Source organism: Eschrichtius robustus, chromosome 1 (assembly GCF_028021215.1).
Source record: "Eschrichtius robustus isolate mEscRob2 chromosome 1, mEscRob2.pri, whole genome shotgun sequence".
Classification (NCBI taxonomy): domain Eukaryota; kingdom Metazoa; phylum Chordata; class Mammalia; order Artiodactyla; family Eschrichtiidae; genus Eschrichtius; species Eschrichtius robustus.
The window spans coordinates 36,607,066-36,631,033 of NC_090824.1; the positions used below are offsets into that span (position 1 = coordinate 36,607,066).

Consider the following 23,968-nt stretch of genomic DNA (forward strand, 5'->3'; position numbering starts at 1 on the left):
TCTCGTGGCTGGGAGTGATCCCTCAGCGAGGCCGGTCATCTCGCCTATCCTGTAATACCATTTAACACCTACTATTGACACCTCCCCACAGCCAGATCCCAGGGGTCCGCGTGGGCATCCGGAGCCGCGCCTCCAAGTTCGCCGCAGCAGCATCCCCCCAGCAGGGGCGTTACGCCCCAGGGCGCAACGCAGAGCGACTCACATATCTAGAAGACAGAGTAAAACCAGTCGCACCAAGGAGAGGCAGCGTTATTTAGGCAGGCGGCTACTCCTCCAGAGCTTCCACCCTGTCCCCTGGGCCCGGCGCCCAGCGCTCAGCCTGTGCCCGGCTCCAGGAGCCCCAGCTCCCTCCACGTGTCCTGTCTTCCCAGCAGCCACCTCTACTGCCTCGGGAGGAAAATCTCCTGACAACTCGCGGTCTGCGGACTACGACTCCCAGCAGGCACCGCGCCGCTTCTCTCTCCGCCCCGCCTCCACGGGGCACGCAGGCGCTCTGGTCTCCGTCAACAAGCCGGGCTGGCGACGACTGTTTACAGTTCCTTATGGGATTTGTAGTTTTTCTGGAGCTAGCTGGGCCGTCAGTCAAAGGGAAAAGAACTACAAGTCTCGGCGGCCCCAGCGTGACGAGCCTGGTCACGTGGGAGGGGGCCGACCGGGCGTGCGTGCCGCCGTTGATCCGGTGCTGCAGTGAGGAGGTGGTTCTCGCCCGTGTTGTGTGTGTGTGTGTGTGTGTGTGAGTGAGAGAGCGAGTGAGTGAGTGAGTGAGTGTGTGTGTGGGGGGACTCGGCTTGTTGTTGTCGGTGACTTCCCCCTCCCCTCCACCCCTCCCCCTTCCCCGCCGCCGCTGCAGTGGCCGCTCCCTGGGCCGTAGGAAATGAGCGATAACGATGACATCGAGGTGGAGAGCGACGTGAGTCCTGGGGCTTCTTCCTTCCCTTGCGGGTTGTCAGGCGGGGACAGCGGCCGGGGTTCTCAGCAGGGCGACGGCGGCAGGGGGCCGGGCAGCCGCCGCCTCCTTCCCCTTCCTCACCCTGGGCCGGGACCGCCTCCGTCGCGCTCCCGGCTCGCTCTCCTCCGGGCTCTTGGCCGGAGCGGCCTTCTGGGACTGGAGGTGGGGAGGAGACACGCGGCCTCTGGGACCCCCACCTCCCCCGGTGGAGGAAGGTGTTGCGGCCTCCCGTTCCCACCCTATCCAGTTCAGGATCCGGGGGACAGGGACGGGGTGCGCCCGGGATCCCATTGTCCGGATCCTGGGGAAGGGCACCGCGCTTAGGACCTGCTCCCTTGGCCCGCGACCCCCTCCTCCCGTGACCCGCGGCGGATCCTGGCGGGTGAAGGAGGGCGGAGAGGGCTTGGGACTGCCCAGACGCCCTGAGCTGGGTGCGAGGAGAGGAGACAGTGCTCTGGACCCCCTCTGTCCCGGGTCGGATCCCGGAAGGAGGGGCGGCGCTCGGGACCCCCCTGCCCCTCTACCGGATCCCGCTAGGGGGGATGGGGGCGTGGGATGGGGAGGGGGGGTAGGGCTGACTCCCCACCCGCCGCTTCCTCTGCCGCCGGCATTTTCTTTCTTATTATTGAATGTGAAGTGTAAAAATAACTTCTATATTTTCTATTTTTTTTTTCTCTCTTATTCCAGGAAGAGCAACCGAGGTTTCAATCTGCGGTACGTCTCCTACTCTCCGTTTCATTTTCATTTCCGTTCAATTCTAGTCCTTTTTGGGGTCAGAGAGAAAAAGAGATCGTTCTATTACTTTTAATATTGTAGTAAACTCTCCTGTTAACCGCTAAGGTGAGGTGGGGCCTTGTTCTGGGGTTCTAGGTGGGGGGGGGCGGGTTTGCAAACCTCATAATTCTAGGTTCTCAGGTGGTGAGGTTCAGTTACTGTAGGTGAGTGAGAATTTGTATGCAAGGAAATGAATCCTTCTGTAGGTTTCTGCTGGGGGCTCTAGCTGTCACTATAGAAGTGGGGAATGAGAAAACACATCATGCTGAAGTAAATTGTAGTATTATTTCAGGGAAAAGTGGCCAGATTGACTTAGGAACAAGTAGGTTCTAAACTGTATCTGCATAGTTGTGTGAAGTTGAAGCCACATGCAGTAATCACCTTTAACCAAAAGTCACGTGACTTCTGTAGACCTATGGAATGTAGCACAACCTGGTATTATTCTAATGCAGAAATTGGAAATGTAGAGGGGCCAAAGGTTGAATGTGAACGTGTCACATTCAGCCGCTTATTGTGGTCTGACTATATTTGAGTTGAAGGAGCAGTATAAAGACAATAAAAGAACTGTTGAAATAAAGTGGCACTGTAGAGAGAGGTTTGCGAACAGGTGATGGTTGAGACCATACCGTGTTGTCAATAATTTCTCAGAGTTTGGATGTTAATGTTCTCAGTGAGTGTATGGTTCTGTGGATTAAGACAGACACAAATCTCATGTCCTTGGAGTGTGAGATAGTACTATGGGTGTTCCATGAATAGATTAGAGGGAGAAAAAAGAATAGAGACAAAATAAATCAGAATCAGAGGAGAAGAGAAATGAGTAAACCATAGCATCTAACATTTGACAGATGGGAGCAGTAGGAAGTGTAGAGAATGAGGGTCCAAAATGTAGATGTCTCTGGGGGGCCCGGGCAGTGAGATGGTCAGGAATAAAGTAGAGAGCAGAGGTGAGGACTGGGGTACTAGAGTGCACATGCCTCTTCTAAAAAGGCAGCCACTAAAGTCCAGTGGGTTGCTGTTATGTGGGAACGAGGGCTTAGTGTTGTCTTACCTTCCTATTTTAAAAGAAAGATTACAAATCCAGACTTTCATGTTATTTTTCTGATTTTTAAAATTATGAGACAATCAAGTTGTTTAGGGGCTTGTTAGAATTTGCAAGATGCCACTTTGAGACCTCTGGTCTAATAATTTCATTATCACAGGATAAAAGCAAGCCCTCTTAATTGTACCTGCTCTTCATTAGAGCACAGATTCTAAGGTTGTCGAAGGAGTTAGGCATTTAGAAAAACTTTACTTATGGAAAGCTGATATTTCCATAAAATCCAAGAATGCAGTTGTTCCAGGGGTTTTAAAATTATCCCTGGGTACTAGTCACTAAAAAAGAATTTGTTTTGTTTTATTTTTCCTTGAAGTATTTGAAGACAATACTTTGAATATTTGAAGTATTGTCAGATACTTAATATTTATACATACATTTGAAAATTAAATTCCTTTTTTTCAGTTACTATTATCCTTAATAATGTAAACATGGAATTTCATGTTTGGAACACAGTCTACTTAAAACATTTTTTTTCTCCAAGTCTCCGGTTGTAAAATCTGCCCTAGGGCTTGATCAGGATTGGAGGGTAGGGATTGTTTAGGCTTCCTTTGAAGAATCATTATTTAAATTGGAATTATATTGGCTTTCCAGTGAGATAAGGATTTTCTTTGTGAAATTTTGGCTTCCAGTTCTTGAGCGCTTTCTGCTTTTCAGAATGCCCGTCCACATGGCTGTTGATGTAAACCGTTTTATTAAATTATGAAAATGTCTCCACTCTCCTAGAGTGCTCATCTCATTGTCTGGTCTGGAGGTTTTCAGTTCGCTGTTAAGGTGCTTAGGATTTTTCCCTTTGATTTTGGAGGGTGGGCACAGGGAGTGGTTCTGACCCTTTGTTTTTAATTTGACACATCTACTTGCTGAGATATTTAAATATCTGTTACAAGCTAATCACAATGGCATAGAGAGAAGAAGCAATAGACAAATTTCGTAGCATATCAAGCAATTATTGTGAACACATAGGGTAAAAAGGATTTTTTTTTTCTGTGTGACTATGTTTATTTCCTGACATTTAGTATAGATAAATATATATTTTTTTAATTTTGGGGAAACGGTTCTTAAGCTTTGCCTTAGTTCAGAAAAGGGTGTGGACTGTGAACAACCAAATATTTAGGACTGCAGAAGAACTTTTAAAAAGTTATTTTGAAACAGTCCTGTGGGTCCTAATATAAAAAGAGGTATTCATTCATGTTTTATAATGTCACTGCCATAGCTACAGCCTTACTACAGAAGAAATGTAGGATACTCAGCAATAACAGAGTTAGGAAGTCAGGCGAACAGTAACAGAAAGTGAAACTGATTTGACGAGTATTTTTTTCTGTTGCCTCAGTGCGAACAGAAAACAACTTCTCCGGTGACCAGTTAGCTTTGTTAAAGGAAGTAATCCCAAACAATAATTTTTATTATTAAATTCAATATGTCTCAGAATCCCACTGATATTATCTTATTTTTATTATTTTTTTGGAGGGAAAAAGTTGCATTTCAAAGACAGTTTTCTGGGGCAGGTATATTTCATGCAAGGTGATCTTTATTCTATTTCTGCTTGGGGTTTTTTTTTTTTTTTAAAGAATGAATGTATACAAGAAACGTAGGGTTAGTGTGTTAGTCGGAAACCTAAGACCTTTTTCAGCTTATCCTTCATGACAGCTGCACGTGTTTCAGTTACAGTATATCTTTTGGGGGGGTTAGAAACAGATTTGTACAATTCTGTTTCTGGACCTTTCTGGTATGAAATATTTCTAACTTGTCAGAGCTCTTTGTTTCTTTAGAAATTGCAATGTATTCAGAAGGGAATGAGCTTGGTCACCTTTGAGATTGGAATTTACTCAGGAAACTACTGTCTTTTAACCGGAATTAGTTGCATGGCAGAAGTGCTACGTGATACATGTACTTGGTGTCTGCTTCAAGTGTTGACAGTGATGTGGATGCCAGGTTTGGTTCCTAAAAATACCTGTTGAAGGGTGTTCTTATATTTAAAAGTCTTCTTTCAAGATTCCAGTAATGGTAAAATAGTTTATCAAGGAAAATGGGTATAGTTTGATGGCATATTTGGATGATAGCGTTCGCAAGTTTTTTTAGGCACGAAGTGATTTTTTTGAATAGCCTGGAAAACACATGTATGTATTGGATATTAAAAATGTATACCAGGCAGTCGGCTTCAAGCAGGAGAGGTGTTGGGAAGTTGCAATTTATATCTCCTATTAAGGACCTTTGTGAATTTCTCATCCTAGCTGCCCATAATTTCATGTTGCAATTTTCATGTTGATTAAAGTGAATTAAGGTGCTTAGAAATTCAGTTTTATTTATCCTATTTGCTTCCCATCAGAAGTAGTAAATAGATCTTTTCTGATGAGAATTTTGAGCCTGTATATTTCCAGTGTTAGTGTTTAATAAGAGTAGCTTATTAAGTAATCATAAGCAACACTATCTTCTTTCTAAAATATAGCCTTTAAATTTCTTAAAGGCAGTAAATGTTTACTGGGCAACTCTAATTCCTTATATGGTGGGAATTTTCTATATTGGAATTGAGAAGATTCCCCTTATAGATGGGGTTAGGTGTCACGTGACCTGCAAGAGAGGACATTGCTCTGGAGAACCTTGGTCATACTTGAATAATGGATCATTCATTTCCCCTTGTGATTTGCCTACCTAGAACTTGCAGGAAATAATGCTGCTGACTGATGTAATGCCTTGAAGGAAGATGTATTCTCTATGCAGTAAGTTGGAAGGAAATAATTTAAAGAGATTTCTTCAGTTTTGAACAGCCCTCCTTAGCTTGAATGACCTACTGCCAGTTTAGCAACTTCTTGGCTAACAAAATAACATTTGCCTTCAACATTTAACAACACTTAAGATAACATGTGCTTGTTAGTGTCAGAGATGGACAAATTGTAGGTGAAGATTTTTATTCTGGCTGCCAGTATGGAAAGTTTGGTGGAAATAATACTGAGAGGCTGAATAAAAACCTTGGCAGAGATGTCAAAGCTGGAATCGATTTGGTGTCGGAGTTCCTGTTGAGCATCTGTGGGCCACTCTTAAGATCACACGGCTCTTTAGTATTTCTGTTAGCCTAGGATGCCCTGAAGGAAGGGTTGTCTGCTGGAAACTGCAAATCCAGCATACTTAAAGAGTGACAGCATCCAGCCGCTGCCCCTGTAGGATGTATAGGGGAGGTATTTGTGGGCCTGCTGTACAACCCAAGAATGTTTCTGTTGTCTCCTAGAATTTGTTTGGTATCACCCGTTTTCATTATCAAACATCTTTCTCAGTATAGTTGAGAGAAAGCTGACTCATCTGAGTTGAGCTTTATTTGTTCAAGACACAATTGTTTGGCCCTTCCCCACCTGTTTGTTTTTTTTTTTTAAACTAGTTTTGAGTTTGTGGGAGGATCTCAGGTGCCTTACACTGGGAGTCTTCAAATCTTGTCCCTTTCAAAAAGGGTTGCCAGCAAGCGAAGATAGTTAACAAAGCAGTGATAAGCCTAGTGACTGGCCCTCCATTTGGATGAGTTGCGGGGGAAGGGAATTCATCCGGCTGGACATTTGGAAATGTTTCCCAAACAGAATTCTCAGTCTTGTGTAAAGGTTTTTCATATGTGTAAAGGTCCTTCAAGCCACTAGAGGTATTACTTAGTTCAGAGTTGCCTGGAATTAGGCATGTTAGTTCTGCATGTTTTTAACTTGCTCTTTCAAGTGAGGCTGGAGAAGAAGAAAAATACATCATTGCCATTGTCTCTGAGAGCTTTAAAATGGACTCTGGTTAAGTGTAGCAGCTTGGGGATGGACATGGCGGCAGGGATTGGTCTAAGATTCCACTCTTCTGCTGGTTAAATTGGGCCTGGAACCACCACAGAAATTCCATCCACTACTTTGAGAACAACAGTCCCCAGCCCAGGCTTTCTACCAGGCAGTGGACTGCTGCCTTTCCTTGTTGAGCCAACTTCTCAAACTTGGCTGGCTTCCCAGATGAGAAGCCAAGATTTCTGCTGATGGTCCACAGCCAAGTTCACTTACAATCCTCTAACCGAAAGACTTGTCCATTTGAGTCCTTTCAGGGCTCAGTGAATGGGAAGGGGGTAGTGCATTGTGGGGATGATTTTGGTGTTAGATTATACTTAGCTCCACCCTTCTAGTGCAGGCCTGAGTGAAACCAAGTCCAACTTGATTTTAGCCATTTGAGATTTGCAGGACTCTCCCAGAAAGAAAACAGACAATTAGAATTTTATTTGTATCAACAAGAGGGATTGTGGGTAACTGGTGTCACTGCTTCTGTGCACAGCTCTTAAGCTGGGAGGAGGGCCAGGAATCAGGGTGATTTAGTAGACAGGAGTATCTTGGGCTGCTGCTGGATACCAAAGCTGGGCGATTATTTTGCATGTAAATAAACCCTCCTAGGGAGTGTGTAGCAAACACAGGAGAGACAGATAGATGCCAAATGCCATCTCTCAGCCCTCTAAGTCTTTAGTCTAAGACCCAGCCAACTTACCTATGTATCAACAGATGACTAGAGGGAATGGTAAGTTAGAAAAGGACTAGGTACTTAAATATGTTTAATTCTTTCAGGCTATTCATACTGCTGATAGAAGGCACCTGCACTTTTCTTGCTCTAATGCTGTATGATACCTTCCTCTAGCCTCAGGTTATCTGATCATTCCCTCCGTTTCCCTGTGAATTCCACATATCCCTGGAGTTCAGCAGACACTCATTTTTACAGAGAATCCAGGCGTAAGATTAGGAGAGCTTTAGAAGTGTTCCAGGCGTCTGTCCTGAAAATAAGTGCTATGCCATGGAGAACCATGGCTGTGATGGGAACCGTGTGTCCAGTTCAACAGAGCTATAGGTGAGGTGTGCTCGAGAGACCAGGAAGTGACTAAAATTACCACAGCTGCTCGCAGCCTCTTCTTCCTCTGTAATGACTCAGACTTTCAGGATTAGATACTAGAATTTCAAGTCCTTTCATTCCTATAACTCTTGTCTCTATAGACTTTTGTCCGAACATCTTGTCTAGTATATTCATTTGAGGCATTCTTGTGCTAAGCCAAGTTATTTACTCCTGTTGCTTCATTTTTAAAATTCCTGGTGCTGTGTCTGGGTAGATTAAAGCTACCTGAACTTCCTCTGTACAGACTTCCTCTTTAGGTTAGCCCAGTGCAACCTTGTGTATTGGGGGTAAATTCTCAGAGTATAGTATTTCCCATAATTCCCGGAGCGCAGATGTGAAGTTCTTGCTTCGGGTTAAGTGAGCGTTTGTGCTTCGTTGGAGGGACCGCCCCTTTAATGGGGACCTGCCAAAGCTCTCTTGCAGTGTTCTCCAGCACTGTCTCTTCCACCTGAAGCCAGTGTATTTTGCCACTGATTACTTGGCAGTCTCTGTCCCTCTCCAGCTGATTGTTCTTTGTGATTCTAAGCAGGACAGGATAAGGAGTTTGGTCTGTGGGTATTTAGATACCGCCAAATAAGCATGACGCACCACAGGTGCCTGAGGAGATGTATTGAGAATATGTGAGTGTCAGAGGTTTACTGTCTGAGAACCGCCTTTCTGGCAGCCTGTGTGAGGGAAGCCCTTGGCTGAATAGCACCTTAGATGCAGTTTAAAAAGTAGGAGCTCAGAATGCAGTTGGCGTCTATATCAACTCTGTCATAATGATCGCAGATTTATGCATTTGGGTTTTCGAGAGGTTTTCGTTTTTATTGTATGATTTGGCAAGAAGGTCTTAAAACTAGTACCTCTTAGCGAGCTGGAGACCAGAGCAGACTCATGGTGATGGTTTCACATGGAAAGAAACACTGCACCAGTGACCTAACTCCTTTCCTGGGTACCCACCATGGGGAATCTCTTACAGTGGGGGTGATCACGTCTTATGAAGGGGCCCACTGAAGCTTTTCCCTGGTCACCTCCCAGCCGTGGACTGGCAGCTGTTGTGTCACATAAGTAAGTTGTGGGAGAAAACTGATGCTGCAGGAGAGTCACACTTTGTCCCCATGAATAACTTTTATTTTACTTATGCATGAACTGGATGCATCGAGCTACTTTGGATGTTCCTGTCGAAAGCCTTGCTCACCCCTTTCTCCCCCTTTAGCAGAGCCTAATTCTGGAGACTCCTAACTGCCCACCTCGACAAGTCCTTCCCAGTCCAGTCACCTGGGACAGCGCTGACAGCATATACTTCCAGGCTGTACCCACTCACCTGTACCAAGCAGAAGGACTGACATCACTAATGTGCTCTTCCTCCCATTCTTCCAGGCTGACAAACGGGCTCATCATAATGCACTGGAACGAAAACGTAGGGACCACATCAAAGACAGCTTTCACAGTTTGCGGGACTCGGTCCCATCACTCCAAGGAGAGAAGGTGAGTTTATTGAGAAAGCTGATTAGCTTAACCACCACTAACTTGGAACTCACTGTGGGGCTTAGCAGGGCACTCACCCTTCTGGAAAGAAATGGAGTCAGGGATATTTGGGTGACATGGTTTCCTTAATCTTTGATTCTTCGGGGAGTCATCACACACCTTACCTACTGTAGTTCATCCTTAGCAAATGATGTCAGATGTAATGGAGCTGCTTGTTAAGACATCAGTAGGAGCTCTCTTTTAAAATTAGTATTATGTATAATAAATTACTCATTCAAGAAATTATTATAACTATACAGTGTAATATAGAGAGTAGCATACAGTAGTTCGGGATAATGCTAAGGATTCCTGAGGTCAGTGATTCTCTGGACCTCCATGAGAATTCCTTTTATATGGTTCGAAGTGAGTACTTATTTTAAATGAAACCTCCCAGGAATGTATGTGAACCAATCTGGACACCAGTGATCTCCCAGTCCAACAGTTATTACTTCAAAGGCATGTAAAGAGCATTTTAAATGTGGAACTTGAGTAAAGAGACATGTTCATACGAAATGGAAGAAAAAATTAACTACTCTTCTTCCACCATGCCCCTACCCCACTGGTGGCCTTCCAGAAACTGTTTTCCCTGGAGAGGTAGGCACCAGCTGTTTCTACATTTGAAAAACAAAGTCCGAAGCTTTGAGTAAAAAGTCTGTGGGTTAGGGTCACTCCTTGGAATTTGGAGAAAATATGTGTTTGCAAAGTTAGTTCCGTCCTTGACACACAATATAACTGGCTACTCTCTGCAGCTATTCAGTGTGTAAGTGGCAAACTTGGAAGAAGACCTGTGTGTTTTTGGTTTTTGGTTCAATAATGCAGTGTTAAAGAAGCAACCGGAAAAAAAAGCAACTGTTTTAAGAAAGATTGTTGCTTTCAGGTGGGCTTTGAATGGCTTTCCAGATTTAGCTCTGTGGTAGGAGTCCTGGTTTTGTTTGGTTATCCAGAATTAAACTTGGGACCATTATGGTTTCATTTTATTTATACTGCCAGTCTGGTAAGCCACGTGCTTTATACCTTATCTGAGGTGTGGCTGTGTGGCTAAAGGATGGGGTAGGTCTGACCTTTATGAAAAACATAAAACAGGCCATGTAAATACCTAGCATTGCAAAACCAGAATTTGCCCTGGGTTAGGCCTACTTAGTATGCACTTGGCTTAATGGCCTTGGACCAAGGTGCTTACCTGGAATAACAGCATTCCTGGGTACAACACGGTTAAGCACCACAGGAAATCTTTATGATGGGGAGAGAGGCTCACCCTTTTAGTCAGAATACACATGTACAAAGGATTATCTCTTGTGTTTGTCTGAACTATTGACAGTAGGTGCTTATTCATATGCCATGGTATCAATTAAAGTGGCTTCGGTGAAGTAAATGGACAAGAGCTGCCTTTTTCTAAGTCTCACATCTAATCAGGATTGGCGCCGGGGCAACGTATCCCAAGAAATGGCCTGTGGATCACCCCCATCAGAATCACTACTGAATCTGTCTTTCTGGAGGCAGGCCTAGAGATCTGTATTTATAACCAGCAGTCAGGTGACTCTTAGGCTTTCTTAAGTTCAAGAACATTTTGGGAGAGGTCAGTCTTAAGAGCTCAACTATACCTTTTTCTTTATCCAGTCTATTTTACATCGTCATAACATTCTTCCTTAAGTCCTTAAAATCACATTACCCTAAATCCTGTTGTCTCCTTTCTTCAAGGAAGATGACAGTTTGAATTTGGTAACCTTACAAACCAAACAGTTGTCATTCTTCGTGGCCTATTCATTTATTCACTTACTCCATTCAGCAGATACTTACTGGGGGTGTGCTGCATACCAGTCATTGTCCTAGATGTGGGGAATACGGCAGTGAACAAAGTAGACAAAAGCAGAAGCTCTTAGTGTGGTGAGGAAAAGATAGAAAATGAACTAATAATTAAATATATATATCAGATAAGTGCTATGGAGAAAAACAGGGAAGGAAGGGTTGCAGTTTTCATTAGGGCAGACAAAAAAAACACACTGGCAAGGCAACATCTGAGCAAAGACTTGAAGGAAGTGAAGGAAAGAACCATGCATCTATCTGGTGATTAGCATTCCAGGCCAGGGAAGGCAAGTGGAATAGTCCAGGGGCAGTAACCTGGGAGCATTCCTGGGCCTGTCAAGGAGACAGAGGCCAGAGTGGCTGGAGTAGAGTGAGTGAAGGGACCGTAGCAGGAGATGAGGTCAGAGAAGTAGCAAGACTAGGGGAAAGGAGTGGTCGAGGGGCCAGGTTTCTTCTAGCTGATCAAAGCCCCAGTGGAGGTTTACCAGGTGCCTTTCTGATTTCAGAATGCTTTTGTGTGTTGCAGTCCAAATGTTCATGTTGAGCATGAATAAAGGAAGGAAGTGGCTGTTAGCTCTGGTTGAACCCCAGCCCCTTCCCACTAAGTTCCACAATCTTCATTATTATTTTCCTTCCCCGCCAACACTTTCACAGGTGCTGCAGTGAGTCTAACAGAATACTTTGGTCTCTCAGACTTCCTAGTTCTCCCTAAATGTTGCAGTTTTTTTTTAAGTGGTATTTGAACTAAAGGGAATTGGGTAATTCTTGATTTGGATTGCAGTAATTAAGGTTCTGACATTATGTAAATAATCATGAAATGATCATTTTGCCCTGTGAGTTTTGGGGGTGCTCAGATCAGTTTCTTGAAGTGAAGGCCCCCAGTCTCCTTTGACTTGTTCACCTTTATGTTCCAGGTGACTTCTCACTTAGTATTTGGATTATCTGTCCTACGTGTTCTAATAAGCCTTTTGTTTTTTAAAAAGAAACTAATACTGATTGAATTGGATCCTAACCAAGAATGGGGGATACTTGTACTAAAACAAAAAAAAAACAAAAAAAAAACCTTTAAATGTGAGACCCAAACTCTATCCTTTGTTTCCTATATTTCTACTATAAAATGGTCACCTTTTACTTAAGTAAAAAATTCAGTATTACCTAATATCTGTATTGCAATGTAAAATGAAAGCTGCACAGCAGTTCTCTGAGGTGAGTACTACACTATTATAATTGGACGATTACTACTGCTAGGGCTCCTGCCATCCTTAATGTATCAGAGATGAGGAAACAGGCTCAAGATCAGTCTGTAGCTGGACAGAGACTAGAACTCAGCACTGCTGGTTGCCAAGTTCACTCTTTCTGCCCCACCATAGGGGTAAACAATTTAAGGATATTTTAAAGAAATCTTGCTTAAATTCTTATATCTTGTCTTTATATTGGGAGCTTCCCCTGGATAGGGTCAGTAATCTTGGCAGTATGTCATACTAGGGTTGCTACTAAAATATTACCCCCTGAAGTAGCATATGTAGACAACACCGAAGTGCAGAGTTAAGGGTCACTGAAAGTTTATAAATTTGTCTGAGTCCACGTAGCTGCTCTGAGAAATAGATCATTATAGTTGGCAGTCCAGCTGGGTTTTGCCATAGGTCACACTGTTCACAAGTAGACTCTTGAACTCTTGTTGCCTGAGTCTTTTGTTTCCCATAGTTTTTCAGCTGGACATGGAGCCCACAGGAAAGACGGAATGGCATTAGAACCATCAGCCAGTCAACCAGAGTAAGGGAGCAAGGGCAAGAACGACTGTGGTCCCACTTTTCAAAGGAAGACATTACTGTTGCTGAACAGAATTATTCCTTGTTTTGAGGGTCCTCGGTTGGGTGCTAGGGAGTGTTGCCCAATGGCTTGCTGGCACTGCGCTCACGCTGTTACGTGGAGGGCAAACCTGGTGGCGAGCCCATCAGTCTGCCTTTGCGTGGGGCTGTAATTCTGTGCCCACCCCTGGTGAGTTGGCCCCAGCACCTGCACCAGAGTGACTGTATCCAATCACTGTCTCCTTAGCATGGCTGACTTTAGTGAAAGAAGGTTCTGTTTCAGTAGTGCCATATGTAGCTGAACAGTGGTTTATAGTAATTTTTCATCTCCTAAGTCTCTTCCTAAATGCCTATTTATCATACTTCATTGCTCGCTCAGGCAGTTGTGCTCTGGGTTTCTCCTTTCTGGATAGAGCTATGTTATGTTAAAAAGAGATTATAACCTAAGATGAAAATAAAGAAGAAAAGTGTCTCTTCTAGTCAGCAAGTAAGAGTTCTTAGAGTCAGTGAGTCAGAGTCCCTTTGCTTTAGGTGAGACTCTGAAGGCACTGCCTTTGCCGGCTCCTGTCACAGACGCCGGCTTCTGTCACAGACTCCGGCTCGTGGTATGTTCCCAGAAAGGAGCGGAGGAGTGAGAGCGCCATAGGAAACGGTGGGCTTGCTCAGCTCCTGGACGAAAACCGCCACAGCCCGCATGGTTGTGCTCACGTTTTTAAACGTGAGCACCGTAGAGGTTTAAGAGGTTTAATGCATGGTGTCTCCTCTTGAGGATCTTGCTGTCTTGTTGGGGGAGAGGATTATACCTAACAATTAACAATAATAACATGCTGAGCATCAAGTAAGAGGTTAAAACACGGAGCTAATTTGTTTCATCTTCATTAAAGCCCAGTGTCCTTAACAGGTAGATGCTGAAACCAAATAGCCCCTTATACCAGGGAACATAGTAGTTCTTACTGCTGAAGGTCAGTCTCCCTGTTAAACTCACTCAGCACTGTGACCCGGGCTTATCCCAGGTGTAACTGTATACATATTTGTGTGGCTACTTGATGACTGTCTACCTGTCTCCCGTACTACACTGTAGGAAGTACTGAAGGCAGGGAGAACATCTTTGGTCATATTTCTTCCCTTGGTGCCTGGCACACAGTAGGGAGCAGAGCGAGTGTTTATTGACTGAAGGAAGGAGGCCCTCTCTCCACCTGGCCTTGTTACACTGGGAGGAGCTCACTCTAGTGGACACCCTTTAAGGCAGGCAGTTCATTCAGCAGTAGTGTTTCTACATCATATCTGGGCTGCTAAACGGGTTGTCTTTTAAATGAAATGTAAACTACAGCCCTACCCATTTCACCCTACTACTCAACAGGGTTATTACCTGGCCAGACTCCAACTTGGGCAGTTCTTTTATTCTTAAATTTTCTACATCTTAAGTTGTTGTCCATAGTTGTCCAGGTCTTCCTTAAGCTCCAGGCTCAGCAACTGTAAATGTACTGATTCATTGAATTCTTTGTTAACTGTATTTTTGCACTGCCAAAGCCTCCAAGGGCTTTTCAGTGCCCATCAAGGTAAGGACTGGCATTCCTTGTTCTCTGAATAAGGTACCCAACTTGCCCTCCTGCTTTTTCTGCTCCTTCCCTTATTGTGAAGCAGTGTACACCCTCCTCTGTTTCCCCAGGAATGTCATCTTCAGGTTTATCTGAGTTCTTTCCTTCCACCAAGGTCCTAACTCCAGCTTCACCACCCAGATGACATTGGGGTTTCACAGTGGAGAGACCCACTTACAAGGGCTCCCCAGCTCCCCATGTTTCCTGCCCATGTGCCTTCCTGTGTTTCTCCCCAGTGAGGCCTCCCCTGCCAGTCAGTCTCCACCTGCCCATTTTCAAGGGCCGTATCAAATGCCTCAGCACCCTGAGAACCCTGGGGTATCACTCCCCCTGACACCCCACTGGCCCTTTATGGGGCCTCTCCTATGTCTTCCTTTTTTCTGTGACAGTTCTTATCACCTAACTGAAGGGTGCCCTCCTTGAGGGCAGAAGCTTTGTCCATCCTTCTGGAAGTCTCTGCACTACAGAGTAGGGGAGGGCTCACTCCCATAGAGAAGACTAGAGAGTCAGGAAACTCACCGCTTTTCCATCTGGAGATTTGAAAGAAGAGAAATTGGTTACTGGGCCTTCCCTCTAGCATTTCTCTTTTTTTTCCCCCTCTAACAAAATTGCAGAAACTTTGGAAAAATGGGAAGAAGAAAAACAGTCCTTCCATTCCTCTAACACAACTACAACCTTTCCTTTATTCTAAGATTCTAAGACAAGTGGTATCCAGTGGAATTTTAATGTGAGCCACAAATAGCAGGTAAAATTAATTTTAATAATATATTTTATTTAACCTAATATACAAAAGTAAGTATGACTTCCATATATAATCAGTATAGTAAAAATTATTAGTGGGATATTTTATATTATTTCTTGCACTGTTTTGATAATCCAATGTGTGTTTTATACTTACAGCACATCTCAATTCAGACTAGTCACATTTCTTTTCTTTTTTTTAATTAATTTTTATTGGAGTATAGTTGCTTCAGAATGTTGTGTTAGCTTCTACCGCACAGCAAAACGAATCAGCCATACATATACATATGTCCCCTCCCTTTTGGATTTCCCTCCCATTTAGGATACCACAGTGCGTTACAGACTAGTCACATTTCAGTACTTATTAGCCACCTGTGGCTGGTGGCTATTGTGCTGGACAGTGTGGTTCAAAGATGCACTCTCCCCATCCCACACCCCATTTTAACGTGACTGAAACTGGGTGCCATCTTAAAGTGGATGTTAAACAAAGCTCGCCCCGTTTTTTTCCTCCCCCAGCAAAGGCTGCTCTTAAATCCATGTGTTTATTGATGGAGTCTAAGAAACAAGAGAATAATGGTGTTACCAATCTGTGTATTCCCCTCTGGTTTCTTCATATGCATGCTTTACATGGGTAAAGGCTATATAGCTTGATGCTTTCACATAACATGCCCTTTCCCCAAGTGATAGAGTGTTCATATTTAGCCATTAGGCATGTTTCTTTTAACCATTTAGGTTGCCTCCAGTCTTTTAACTTTATAAATAATGTAGAGATGAACATCTTGGTGCATGTGGCTGTTTCCATGAAACAGATTCCCAGAAGTTGGATTGCTGGGTCTAGTGGTAAGAACATCTGATTTTTTGCTGTATGTTGCCAAAATGCTTTCCAGGAGGATTGTTTTCATGTCTTCTTTCTTTTCTTTCTTTTTCAAGCAAATACTAAAGATTAGTCTTTTGGTATTGTTTTGAGAGTACCAATTTTACCACCACTGGAATTTTTTTTTTTGGAGGGGGTGACTAATTTAGTAGGCAAAAGGTAGTAATTAATTTTGTATTTTGTTTATTGCCTGTGAGATTAAATCCTTTTCCGCATGTTTATTTACTAGTTGTATTTCCTCTTTGGGGAAACCCTGTGCTCCCGTCCCTTGTGGTCAGAGTTTGATGGGGAAGTGTCACACCTTCATTTCAGACTACCAAGGGCTCAAGATAAAAGAATACAAGGTTTGAAACATGATTTGTGTTGACCGTTAAACAAATGTCTGGCTCCCAGCTTTAAGCCCTTAATGGGGCATGGTAGCTTTGCCTTCCCCTAGTAATCAAGAAAATGGTCCTTTGGGCTTGGAAGGGCCAGGCACAAGAAGCCTTTGAGGGGCCACATGGCTGTGCTGGCTCTGAGCCCACAGCCTTCCAGCCTCCCTTGTTGGCATTGATGGTGGTTCCATTTTGGAATGAACTAGTTTAATACAGACCCGAATTTATTGTGCTTTGATTTTTGTTTCCAGAACATGGCTTATTCAATTGAAAATGTACACCAGCTTTGCCCTAGGCCTCCCTTTACCTTACTATGCATAGAAGTTTGTGCAGGTTTCAGAAAATAATGGTTTTATTTTCTTTAAAATAACAAAACATGTCAGCTGGTGAGTCAGGCAGTAGTTCTTTTTTTATTCCCCAGGATGTGGCGTTTTGGTTCTTGGTGGAACAGGGCAGCTGTAGCATCAGCCTGGTAGGATCTGATTTTGACAGGAGGAAAAAATGATAAATACAGCAAAGATGACTGTTTCTCAGGTCAGCATTAGGACCCTAGGGAAGAGCAATGGTGTCCCTAATGTTAACAAGCTAGTACGACTCTTCTCTTCCTCACCTCTCCCCACCTGCTTTCTAAACAATTTGGATTTTTGTCTAAATAAACACAAAGATTTACAGCTCCAGAAATTTGTGGGACTCTTGCCCTATATGAAAAATTTTGAGAACCACTGCCTTAAATGGGATTTAATGACCTTGGATGTCATCCTAAACATCAGTGTTAACTACTTCAAGAATCATTTGGGACCTTTAAAAGGTACTAATTAGAATCAAACTCTTGGCTTTGGGGCCTCTCGTGAAATAGGTAGTTGATGCTTGCTGCAGCACACGAGGTGAGTACACTCTGTGCCCAAACAGAGTTCTGTTTAAGTGGGTGCCTCTGGAGGCTGGGGTGGCCCTTTTCTCCATCTCCTTGCTGCTCTGGGCAGGGATGCAAACAGGCCAGCACCTGCGTCCGAGCAGGAGAGGTGGCACAGGAACCGCTGGGCCCCTCTGCCATGCTGGGTCTTCTCCGCTGTCCATTTTGGGTTTCCCCTTCTTAGGTAATGAAGCCAGAGCAGTGTGGGGGGCCAGCGTTTCCCCTCGCCCAGGCCCAGGTTCAGTCAGTTCTTTCAAGCTAACTTGCATCTTCTGGCTTTTCCTCTGTATTTGCTTCTTCTCTGCTAGGGGTCACTTTGAGTTTCACCTGCCTTTAAAAGAAAAAGAAGAACAATCTTCCTTCAATGCTGCTGTTATTACACGCTACTTTTTTTCCATTTCTTACTTTTTCAGCCTCATTCTAAAAACCAGTCTTCATCTTTGCTTCAGCTTCAGCTCACTCCTGCACCCATTACCTGTGTGAAGATAATTTACCTAAAATCACTCCTTCAAGGAAATCACCCTCACCAGGCTCTTCATTGACATCCTTATAGACAAATTGGGTGACTCTTTCGTAGTCCTTTTCTTCCTGCTCAGACTCTCCAGATTCCATTGATCTTCTTCATTAGTTCCACAGCCTCCTCTGTGGTCCCAAAATAGGGTGTCCTAGAGGCCTGGGTTCAAATCTTGACTCACTGTTACCCACTGGTTATGTAATATCAGGCAGGTTACAGCTCTGTGCCTCAGTTTCCTCATTTATAAAATAGGGGAAATAACACATCAGAATATTGCCTGAGGGTGCCTGGCATTTAGTAAGTAACTCAGCTGCTGCCATTATCATCATCATTTGTATCGCTGTGTGCAGCCGTGGCTCTGGAACGCGATTGGGCAAGGGCGTCCAATGTCCTTTTGCGTGGCTCCCAGAGGGAAAGAGAAGCCTGACTGCTCCTGTGCATTAAACTACTACCCAGAAGGCCCAATGCCTTTTCGGTGCCCTTGGCCATAGGCCATCCTGTGTCCAAACCATTAAAGAGATATGTTTCTGCTTAGAAAGGCAGAATGAGAATTGGTACCTTCTAATTGTAAAAACTAGCAGGAAAGAAATTATTCAGGTCCTTACTGGGTACCCAAAGGCAACAGTCAATCTGTGGACATGTTGACCTACCAAGTGTTATCTGCTCAGGGACACTCACACAAAGATTGCTGACTTAGCCGACTGGGCACGGTTTAGAAAACAGAAACCGAAAGCCCAGGGCCACTCCATAGTCCAGGCCATAAAGCCCAGGGTTCTTGCTGGCTTCATGTCAGCTGTTCACAGTATAAACTCATAAAGGCAAGGGCCTGCCCACACCTTAACCCTGTGGCAGGTCACATGATCTTGCATGGTTTGTAAAACTGGAAGAGGGGATTTTAGTTGAGTCTAGCATTTTCTACCTTCAACCTTTTGCTTTTTCTTCCCTGGACTAGATGCACATGTAAATTTGGGGGAGTTCTGTATTTTGTACTTTAAATTTTTTCTTGTGGGACTTTACTTCTTGTTGAGTACCCTGGAGGGGGCAAAATAAAGTTAATTGAACCATGCTTTTGGACTTAGTAAGTGGGGGTCAGGGATACCCCAAGTGGCCTAGGTGCTTCTACTTAGGCAAGGGGGAGTGTGTGGAGGAAGGGCGGTGCTTATTAGCATGCTGGAGGCTTCGTGCTGGGTTTATTCCAATCTGGCCTTCTATGGAGACCTCTTGATCCCAAGACACTGTTTTCTGAGCATCTATGAATTTTATCTTCATCCGAAAACTGCCTTGAGGTGGAAAAACTTCCATCTCTCATGGCATCTTTCTCTTTGGTTTGTTGTGCTGTGCTTACTTCTCCCTTTTCACTTCGTGGTTTCATGTATAAATATGTGAAGAAGAAACTGGGAGCACTCAGGCTGCTACTCAGTGTGGTCATTTGTTAAAAATTATCTCTGAACATTTGCAAGCGCCACCAGGGAAGTCCGCAAGTGCTCTCTTGTTCAGAGATTTTGCTTTTTTCCCTTGTGGCAGATGCAAGTGAGGAGTTAAATAAGGGTTAATGTTGCTTTCTGGGAACAACAGTTAGTTGAAAACATAGGCAAATTTAAAGAGAGACTGCGATGTAAATATGCATAACAATTAGATCAGTGATGGAGTGCATAGAATTTGGAAGGCTAGGTGGAGTCTGAGAGAATTTCTCATCAGATAAGGAGTAGCCACGGAGAGAAATACTGTGTCTGCAGTCACAGAGCCCATTAACGACAGGACTTAGGAGGTACCCGTCTCCTGGATTCCTAAACTCTTCTTCCCAGTCTGCCACCCTGCCACCTGTCCTACAATACTTGTTTTTAATCCCATCTCTAGCATCCAGAGAGGCAGGGTATTTTAATTAGTCCCTTCTAAATATGTGCCCCCCCTTTTTTTTTTTTTCATTTTATCACCTAGTAATTAACCCTAATCCCCTTTGGCAGAAATGGGAAACAGCTTCTGAAGCAGCCTTGTAGCCAGAGTTGCAAGCCCCCGTTGGTAGGTGCTCTCATTCTTTTCTGCATAAGCTGACTTACTCAACTAAAGAAATAGGCCTGGTCCTGTCCCCACCCTCATGCCCTTGCTTGTGCTATTCTCCCTGCCCAGAGCAACCCTTTCCCACAGATTCCACCTCAGTCTAACCCAGGGTTCACTGGTTCAGATAGGAGCCTGTGTGTGCAGAGCCGAGGCTAATGCCTGGCACTCAGAAGGTGATCACCCCAGCCAGAAGCCATCTTTCCCATGGCCTTTCTAATCTGTACTACTCAAGTTACACTTGTTGGTACTGCCCTGTGATTTGTCTGTATATAAATATTTTTATCTCCTCAACTAGATAGTAAGTTAGCTTCTGGGCAGAAGAAGCCGTGACTAATACATTCTGTTTCCCCACAGTGTCTGCTCCGTGCCTTGTACGTAATTTGCACCAGATAAAAATGGTTGAATATGAACAATTTCCTTTTGAGGAAGTTGCCTTAAGGATGCTATAAGAGGAAAGCCTGGAAACTCTAGTACTTGTGAGGACTGGTGAATAAACCCAGGCCTTCCAAACCTCTCTGATACCCAGCCCTGCTGAAGTCTATGAGTTGAGATTGTCAGAATATACTACAGGTGGATTTAGTTTTGCTCGCCTGAGTGTGGCTGTTTTCTTTGCCATTTAAGAAGCTTTGCTCCAGTTCAGGTGCCTGAGGTGCCTCACCACCATACTTCGGCTACTAGACTACCCTGCCTTGGGCTTCAGTTCTCTTGGCTTTGTACCATTCCACCAGTTCAGCTGGTTGGCTGCCTGGCCATGAGTAACTCTGGCCATGTTTGCAACCTGGAGGGAATCTTCCGGGTACTTTTGACCTCCAGGGGCCGAGTAACCTGACATCCATTTTATTAGCTCATTAACTTGTTCCTCTGACAGGGCAGTGCCTAGGCTACCCACAGCCATGGTAAAGGTGTGGTTGCTTCCTGAAATGGCCCAATCCCATGCCCTTCCTGTGTTGACATCAATCTCTGACAGCTTTCACAAAATTCTCTTTAGCCAGAGAGGCTGAAATCATGACAAAGCAGCATGACTCAATTGGAACTAGTTAACAATGGTCTGAAAGCTTGTCTGAAATCTAGGACCTTGATGAACAACGTTGTACCCATTCCCATCCTGACAGCATTGTACCCATTCCCATCCTGAGCCACCTCCAGCTGAGATCTTGATCTTGTCTTTCTGGACCAGTTGCCTATAGCCAGGCCCTAGCAGAGAGTGAATGGCCTAAGGTCTCAGTTAAGTAGCATTTTAATGTTTTCAGAATAGCCTGGCTGAAGACATGAAAGCAACCTAAAGAACCAAAGGGGGTGGGCAGGGTACAAGTTCAGGAGTAAGATGGACCTGCGTTTGAATCCAGGCTCTACACTCTTTTATTTTGAATAAACCAGTAAACTTCTCTGAGCCTTGGGTTCCTGGTGGAGCTCCGTCTCTTCAGAGAGAGCCAGTGAGGTAAGCTATGTAAAGCAGCTGGTGCCTTGACTGGTATAGACAAGATTCCCGATAGCACTTATGCCGTTTCCTCAGCCTTGTGCCCCCTCACCCTCCTGCTTCCATTCCCTCGTGCCGTCTTTGCTGAAAGGCATGGTTTCTTCACTGCGTGGACTAGGTCTTTATTTTGTCCCCTTTGCTTTTTCTCATATTGCAACAGGCATCCCGGGCCCAAATCCTAGACAAAGCCACAGAGTATATCCAGTATATGCGAAGGAAAAACCACACACACCAGCAAGATATTGATGACCTCAAGCGGCAGAATGCTCTTCTGGAGCAGCAAGGTGAGCAGCAGAGCTTGTGGGGCATCTGGCCCTGCTGTGCTCCAGCCAGGTCAGGGCTTCGCACCCAGGCCTGCTGAGTCAGAACCAGTTACGGAGCGTGTGCTCCTAAGCAGCTGTGGCCCTGCTTCTTGGACCTGAGTAGTCGAGTGTAGAGCCATCCTGAGGAAGGACCTGAGCCCTCAGTGAGGGAACAGTGGAGTATAGGGGTTAGACACTGCAGACTCTTTTCTGACCTGCTCTCTCTCCCCTTCTTGGGGCTCAGGTGCTCTGCTTGTTGTAGGGGTCACACCTGGCATCAGGTGTCTCAAAAGAGCTATGAGGTCCCTGAATTGGAGTGTGCTGTGTAAGCGCCACAGAGACTCCAGGTGTTCAGGGACAGTGAGCGCTCCCCGTTGTCAACGGTAGTCCAATCAGGGCAGCCTATGGGCCAGGCCCATGCTGTTCTCCAATGCTCACATCCGCCTTTTCCTACAACCACAGGGGAAAGCGAGAGCTGATCAAGTTCTTTGTTCCTGGGGAATTCACTTCTCTTCCTCCCTCATGGAAGATGCAAGTAAAAGGAAATGCAAGTAACCACCTGGGTTAGAACACCTCAAATAAACTAAACTAAAATAAATGGGTTGACCTTCCAGGCTCAAGATGAGCTGAAACGAGGGATGGGCAGCGGGAGGCGGCAGCGGGTTGGTTACCGGGCCGAGCAGCCTGCATGTAGGGGCTATGTGTTGGAAAGCCCAGGTATTCTGTGTGTATTGGTGACTTGCTTCCAAGTGTCCAGCTTGTCTTTCCAAGTGGATCTTGTACCTGAGAGCTAAGCCAAAACTTTTCTTTGGCTGATACATCTTCTGTCATCCTTTCCTGCTGATGTGTGGCCTTCACACCCTTGTGGAGCCTGGCATTGCCAGGCCAGCTTCGCTGTTATTGCACCACTGGGTCCCACGGGGAGCTCGTGCTCCTGTCTCTGTACTGGGCTTCCACAGCAGGACAGTGACATCACAAGCCTTCTCTTTAGGGTTGGGTGGCATTGCAGAGTGGCTGGCCACATCCACTGAGCGCTCAGCTCTGGCTGGGAAAGGCGGAGGGAAATGAAGTGTGCAGGTGGAACAGCCACCAGAAGGGAGTTACTTATGAGCCACCCTGAGCCTCGGGGGCCAGCAAGCCCTTCGGAAGAACAGGCTGGACCCTGACCTGAGACTCGGTTACTCCCCCAGTCTCCAGAAGGCTGTAACCCGCTCGCTTGGTTGCCTTTCAGTCCGTGCACTGGAGAAGGCGAGGTCGAGTGCCCAACTGCAGACCAACTACCCCTCCTCAGACAACAGCCTCTACACCAACGCCAAGGGCAGCACCATCTCTGCCTTCGATGGGGGCTCAGACTCCAGCTCGGAGTCGGAGCCCGAAGAGCCCCAAAGCAGGAAGAAGCTCCGGATGGAGGCCAGCTAAGCTCCGTGGGGCAGGCCAGCAATAAAAACTGTCTGTCTCCTCCATCGTCTTATCCTCCTTTCAGTTCATCTTTAAAACCCTCAGAACCATTTAAGAGACTCTTTATTTTTTTCTCCTTCTCTTTTTTTTTATTTTATTTTTTTTAATTTTATTTTTACGTAGAAGCTCTTGGACAACAGCTCTCGTTCTCCTTCCCCATTTCCACTATTTTTTTTTTTAACGTTTCCCTTCAGGGATTCCCTGTCCCCACCAGGAATATTCAAACCAAAACACCCCAACTTGGCAGCTTTTTCTGTGGAGGACAGACGGCCGGCCAGACCTCTGAGCACATGGTGTCCTGACCACCCACCAGCTCCTCCAGCCCTGCCGGGCGCATGTGCCCGGGGGACTCCTGCCCCTCCCAGGCCTCTCCTCCCGGGCCACCCTCACCGCTGTTTGATAGACTTTGTGAATCTGTGGACTGCTCTGCTTTAAGAAGATGACCAGTTTGGAGTAATCAGAATTATTCCCCCTTCTTTTTAAGGATTTTTTTTTTCCCCTAAAAGGCTATTTATCGCTCCTGTTGAAAGACCAGATCCTTGAAGAAGTTTGTGGTATAAAAGGAAGTGGGGACAGATTTGCAGCGCAGAGTCTTTGGCCTGTTTCACTCCTGCTTCTCTCAGCCAGCCTTAGGGAGGGCCGCGTGACACTCGTGTGGTTTGTGGGGGGCAGCAGCAGTGAAGCGGTAGCCGCCAGGGGGTGGGAGGGGGCGGGACAAGGAGGGAGGGTCGGGTGGGGGTAGAGGTTTTGTATTGAGGGCCAGTGATGATGTTTTGATATTTATTTCCTGCTACTGAAATTTGAATCTGAGTGAATTGTCCCTATTTCTGATGATGTCGGTATTG

General features: G+C 45.2%; 1 protein-coding gene across 2 annotated transcripts; it reads left to right on the forward strand.

The window, feature by feature from the left end:
- The first annotated feature begins 651 nt into the window (after positions 1 to 651).
- On the forward strand, positions 652 to 23,816 carry MAX (MYC associated factor X). 2 transcript variants are annotated; one of them, XM_068544019.1, is made up of 4 exons: positions 652 to 910; positions 9,060 to 9,167; positions 21,524 to 21,647; positions 22,128 to 22,223. In XM_068544019.1, exons 1-4 carry the CDS (start codon positions 875 to 877, stop codon positions 22,142 to 22,144), a joined length of 285 nt encoding a protein of 94 aa, XP_068400120.1. In that variant the 5' UTR covers positions 652 to 874; the 3' UTR covers positions 22,145 to 22,223. The 2 variants fall into 2 exon arrangements, with proteins under 2 accessions (XP_068400120.1, XP_068400117.1); XM_068544016.1 differs by lacking the exon at positions 22,128 to 22,223 and adding an exon at positions 22,897 to 23,816 and having other exon boundaries at positions 658 to 910.
- The last annotated feature ends 152 nt before the right edge of the window (positions 23,817 to 23,968 follow it).

What these genes read in the sequence shown, in the direction of transcription:
- MAX (XM_068544016.1), top strand. Translation starts at nt 875, where the DNA reads ATGAGCGATAACGATGACATCGAGGTGGAGAGCGAC. An exon ending in CATCACTCCAAGGAGAGAAG is followed by an intron (nt 9,168 to 21,523) that starts GTGAGTTTATTG and finishes ATATTGCAACAG; the next exon opens with GCATCCCGGGCCCAAATCCT. An exon ending in TGCTCTTCTGGAGCAGCAAG is followed by an intron (nt 21,648 to 22,896) that starts GTGAGCAGCAGA and finishes GTTGCCTTTCAG; the next exon opens with TCCGTGCACTGGAGAAGGCG.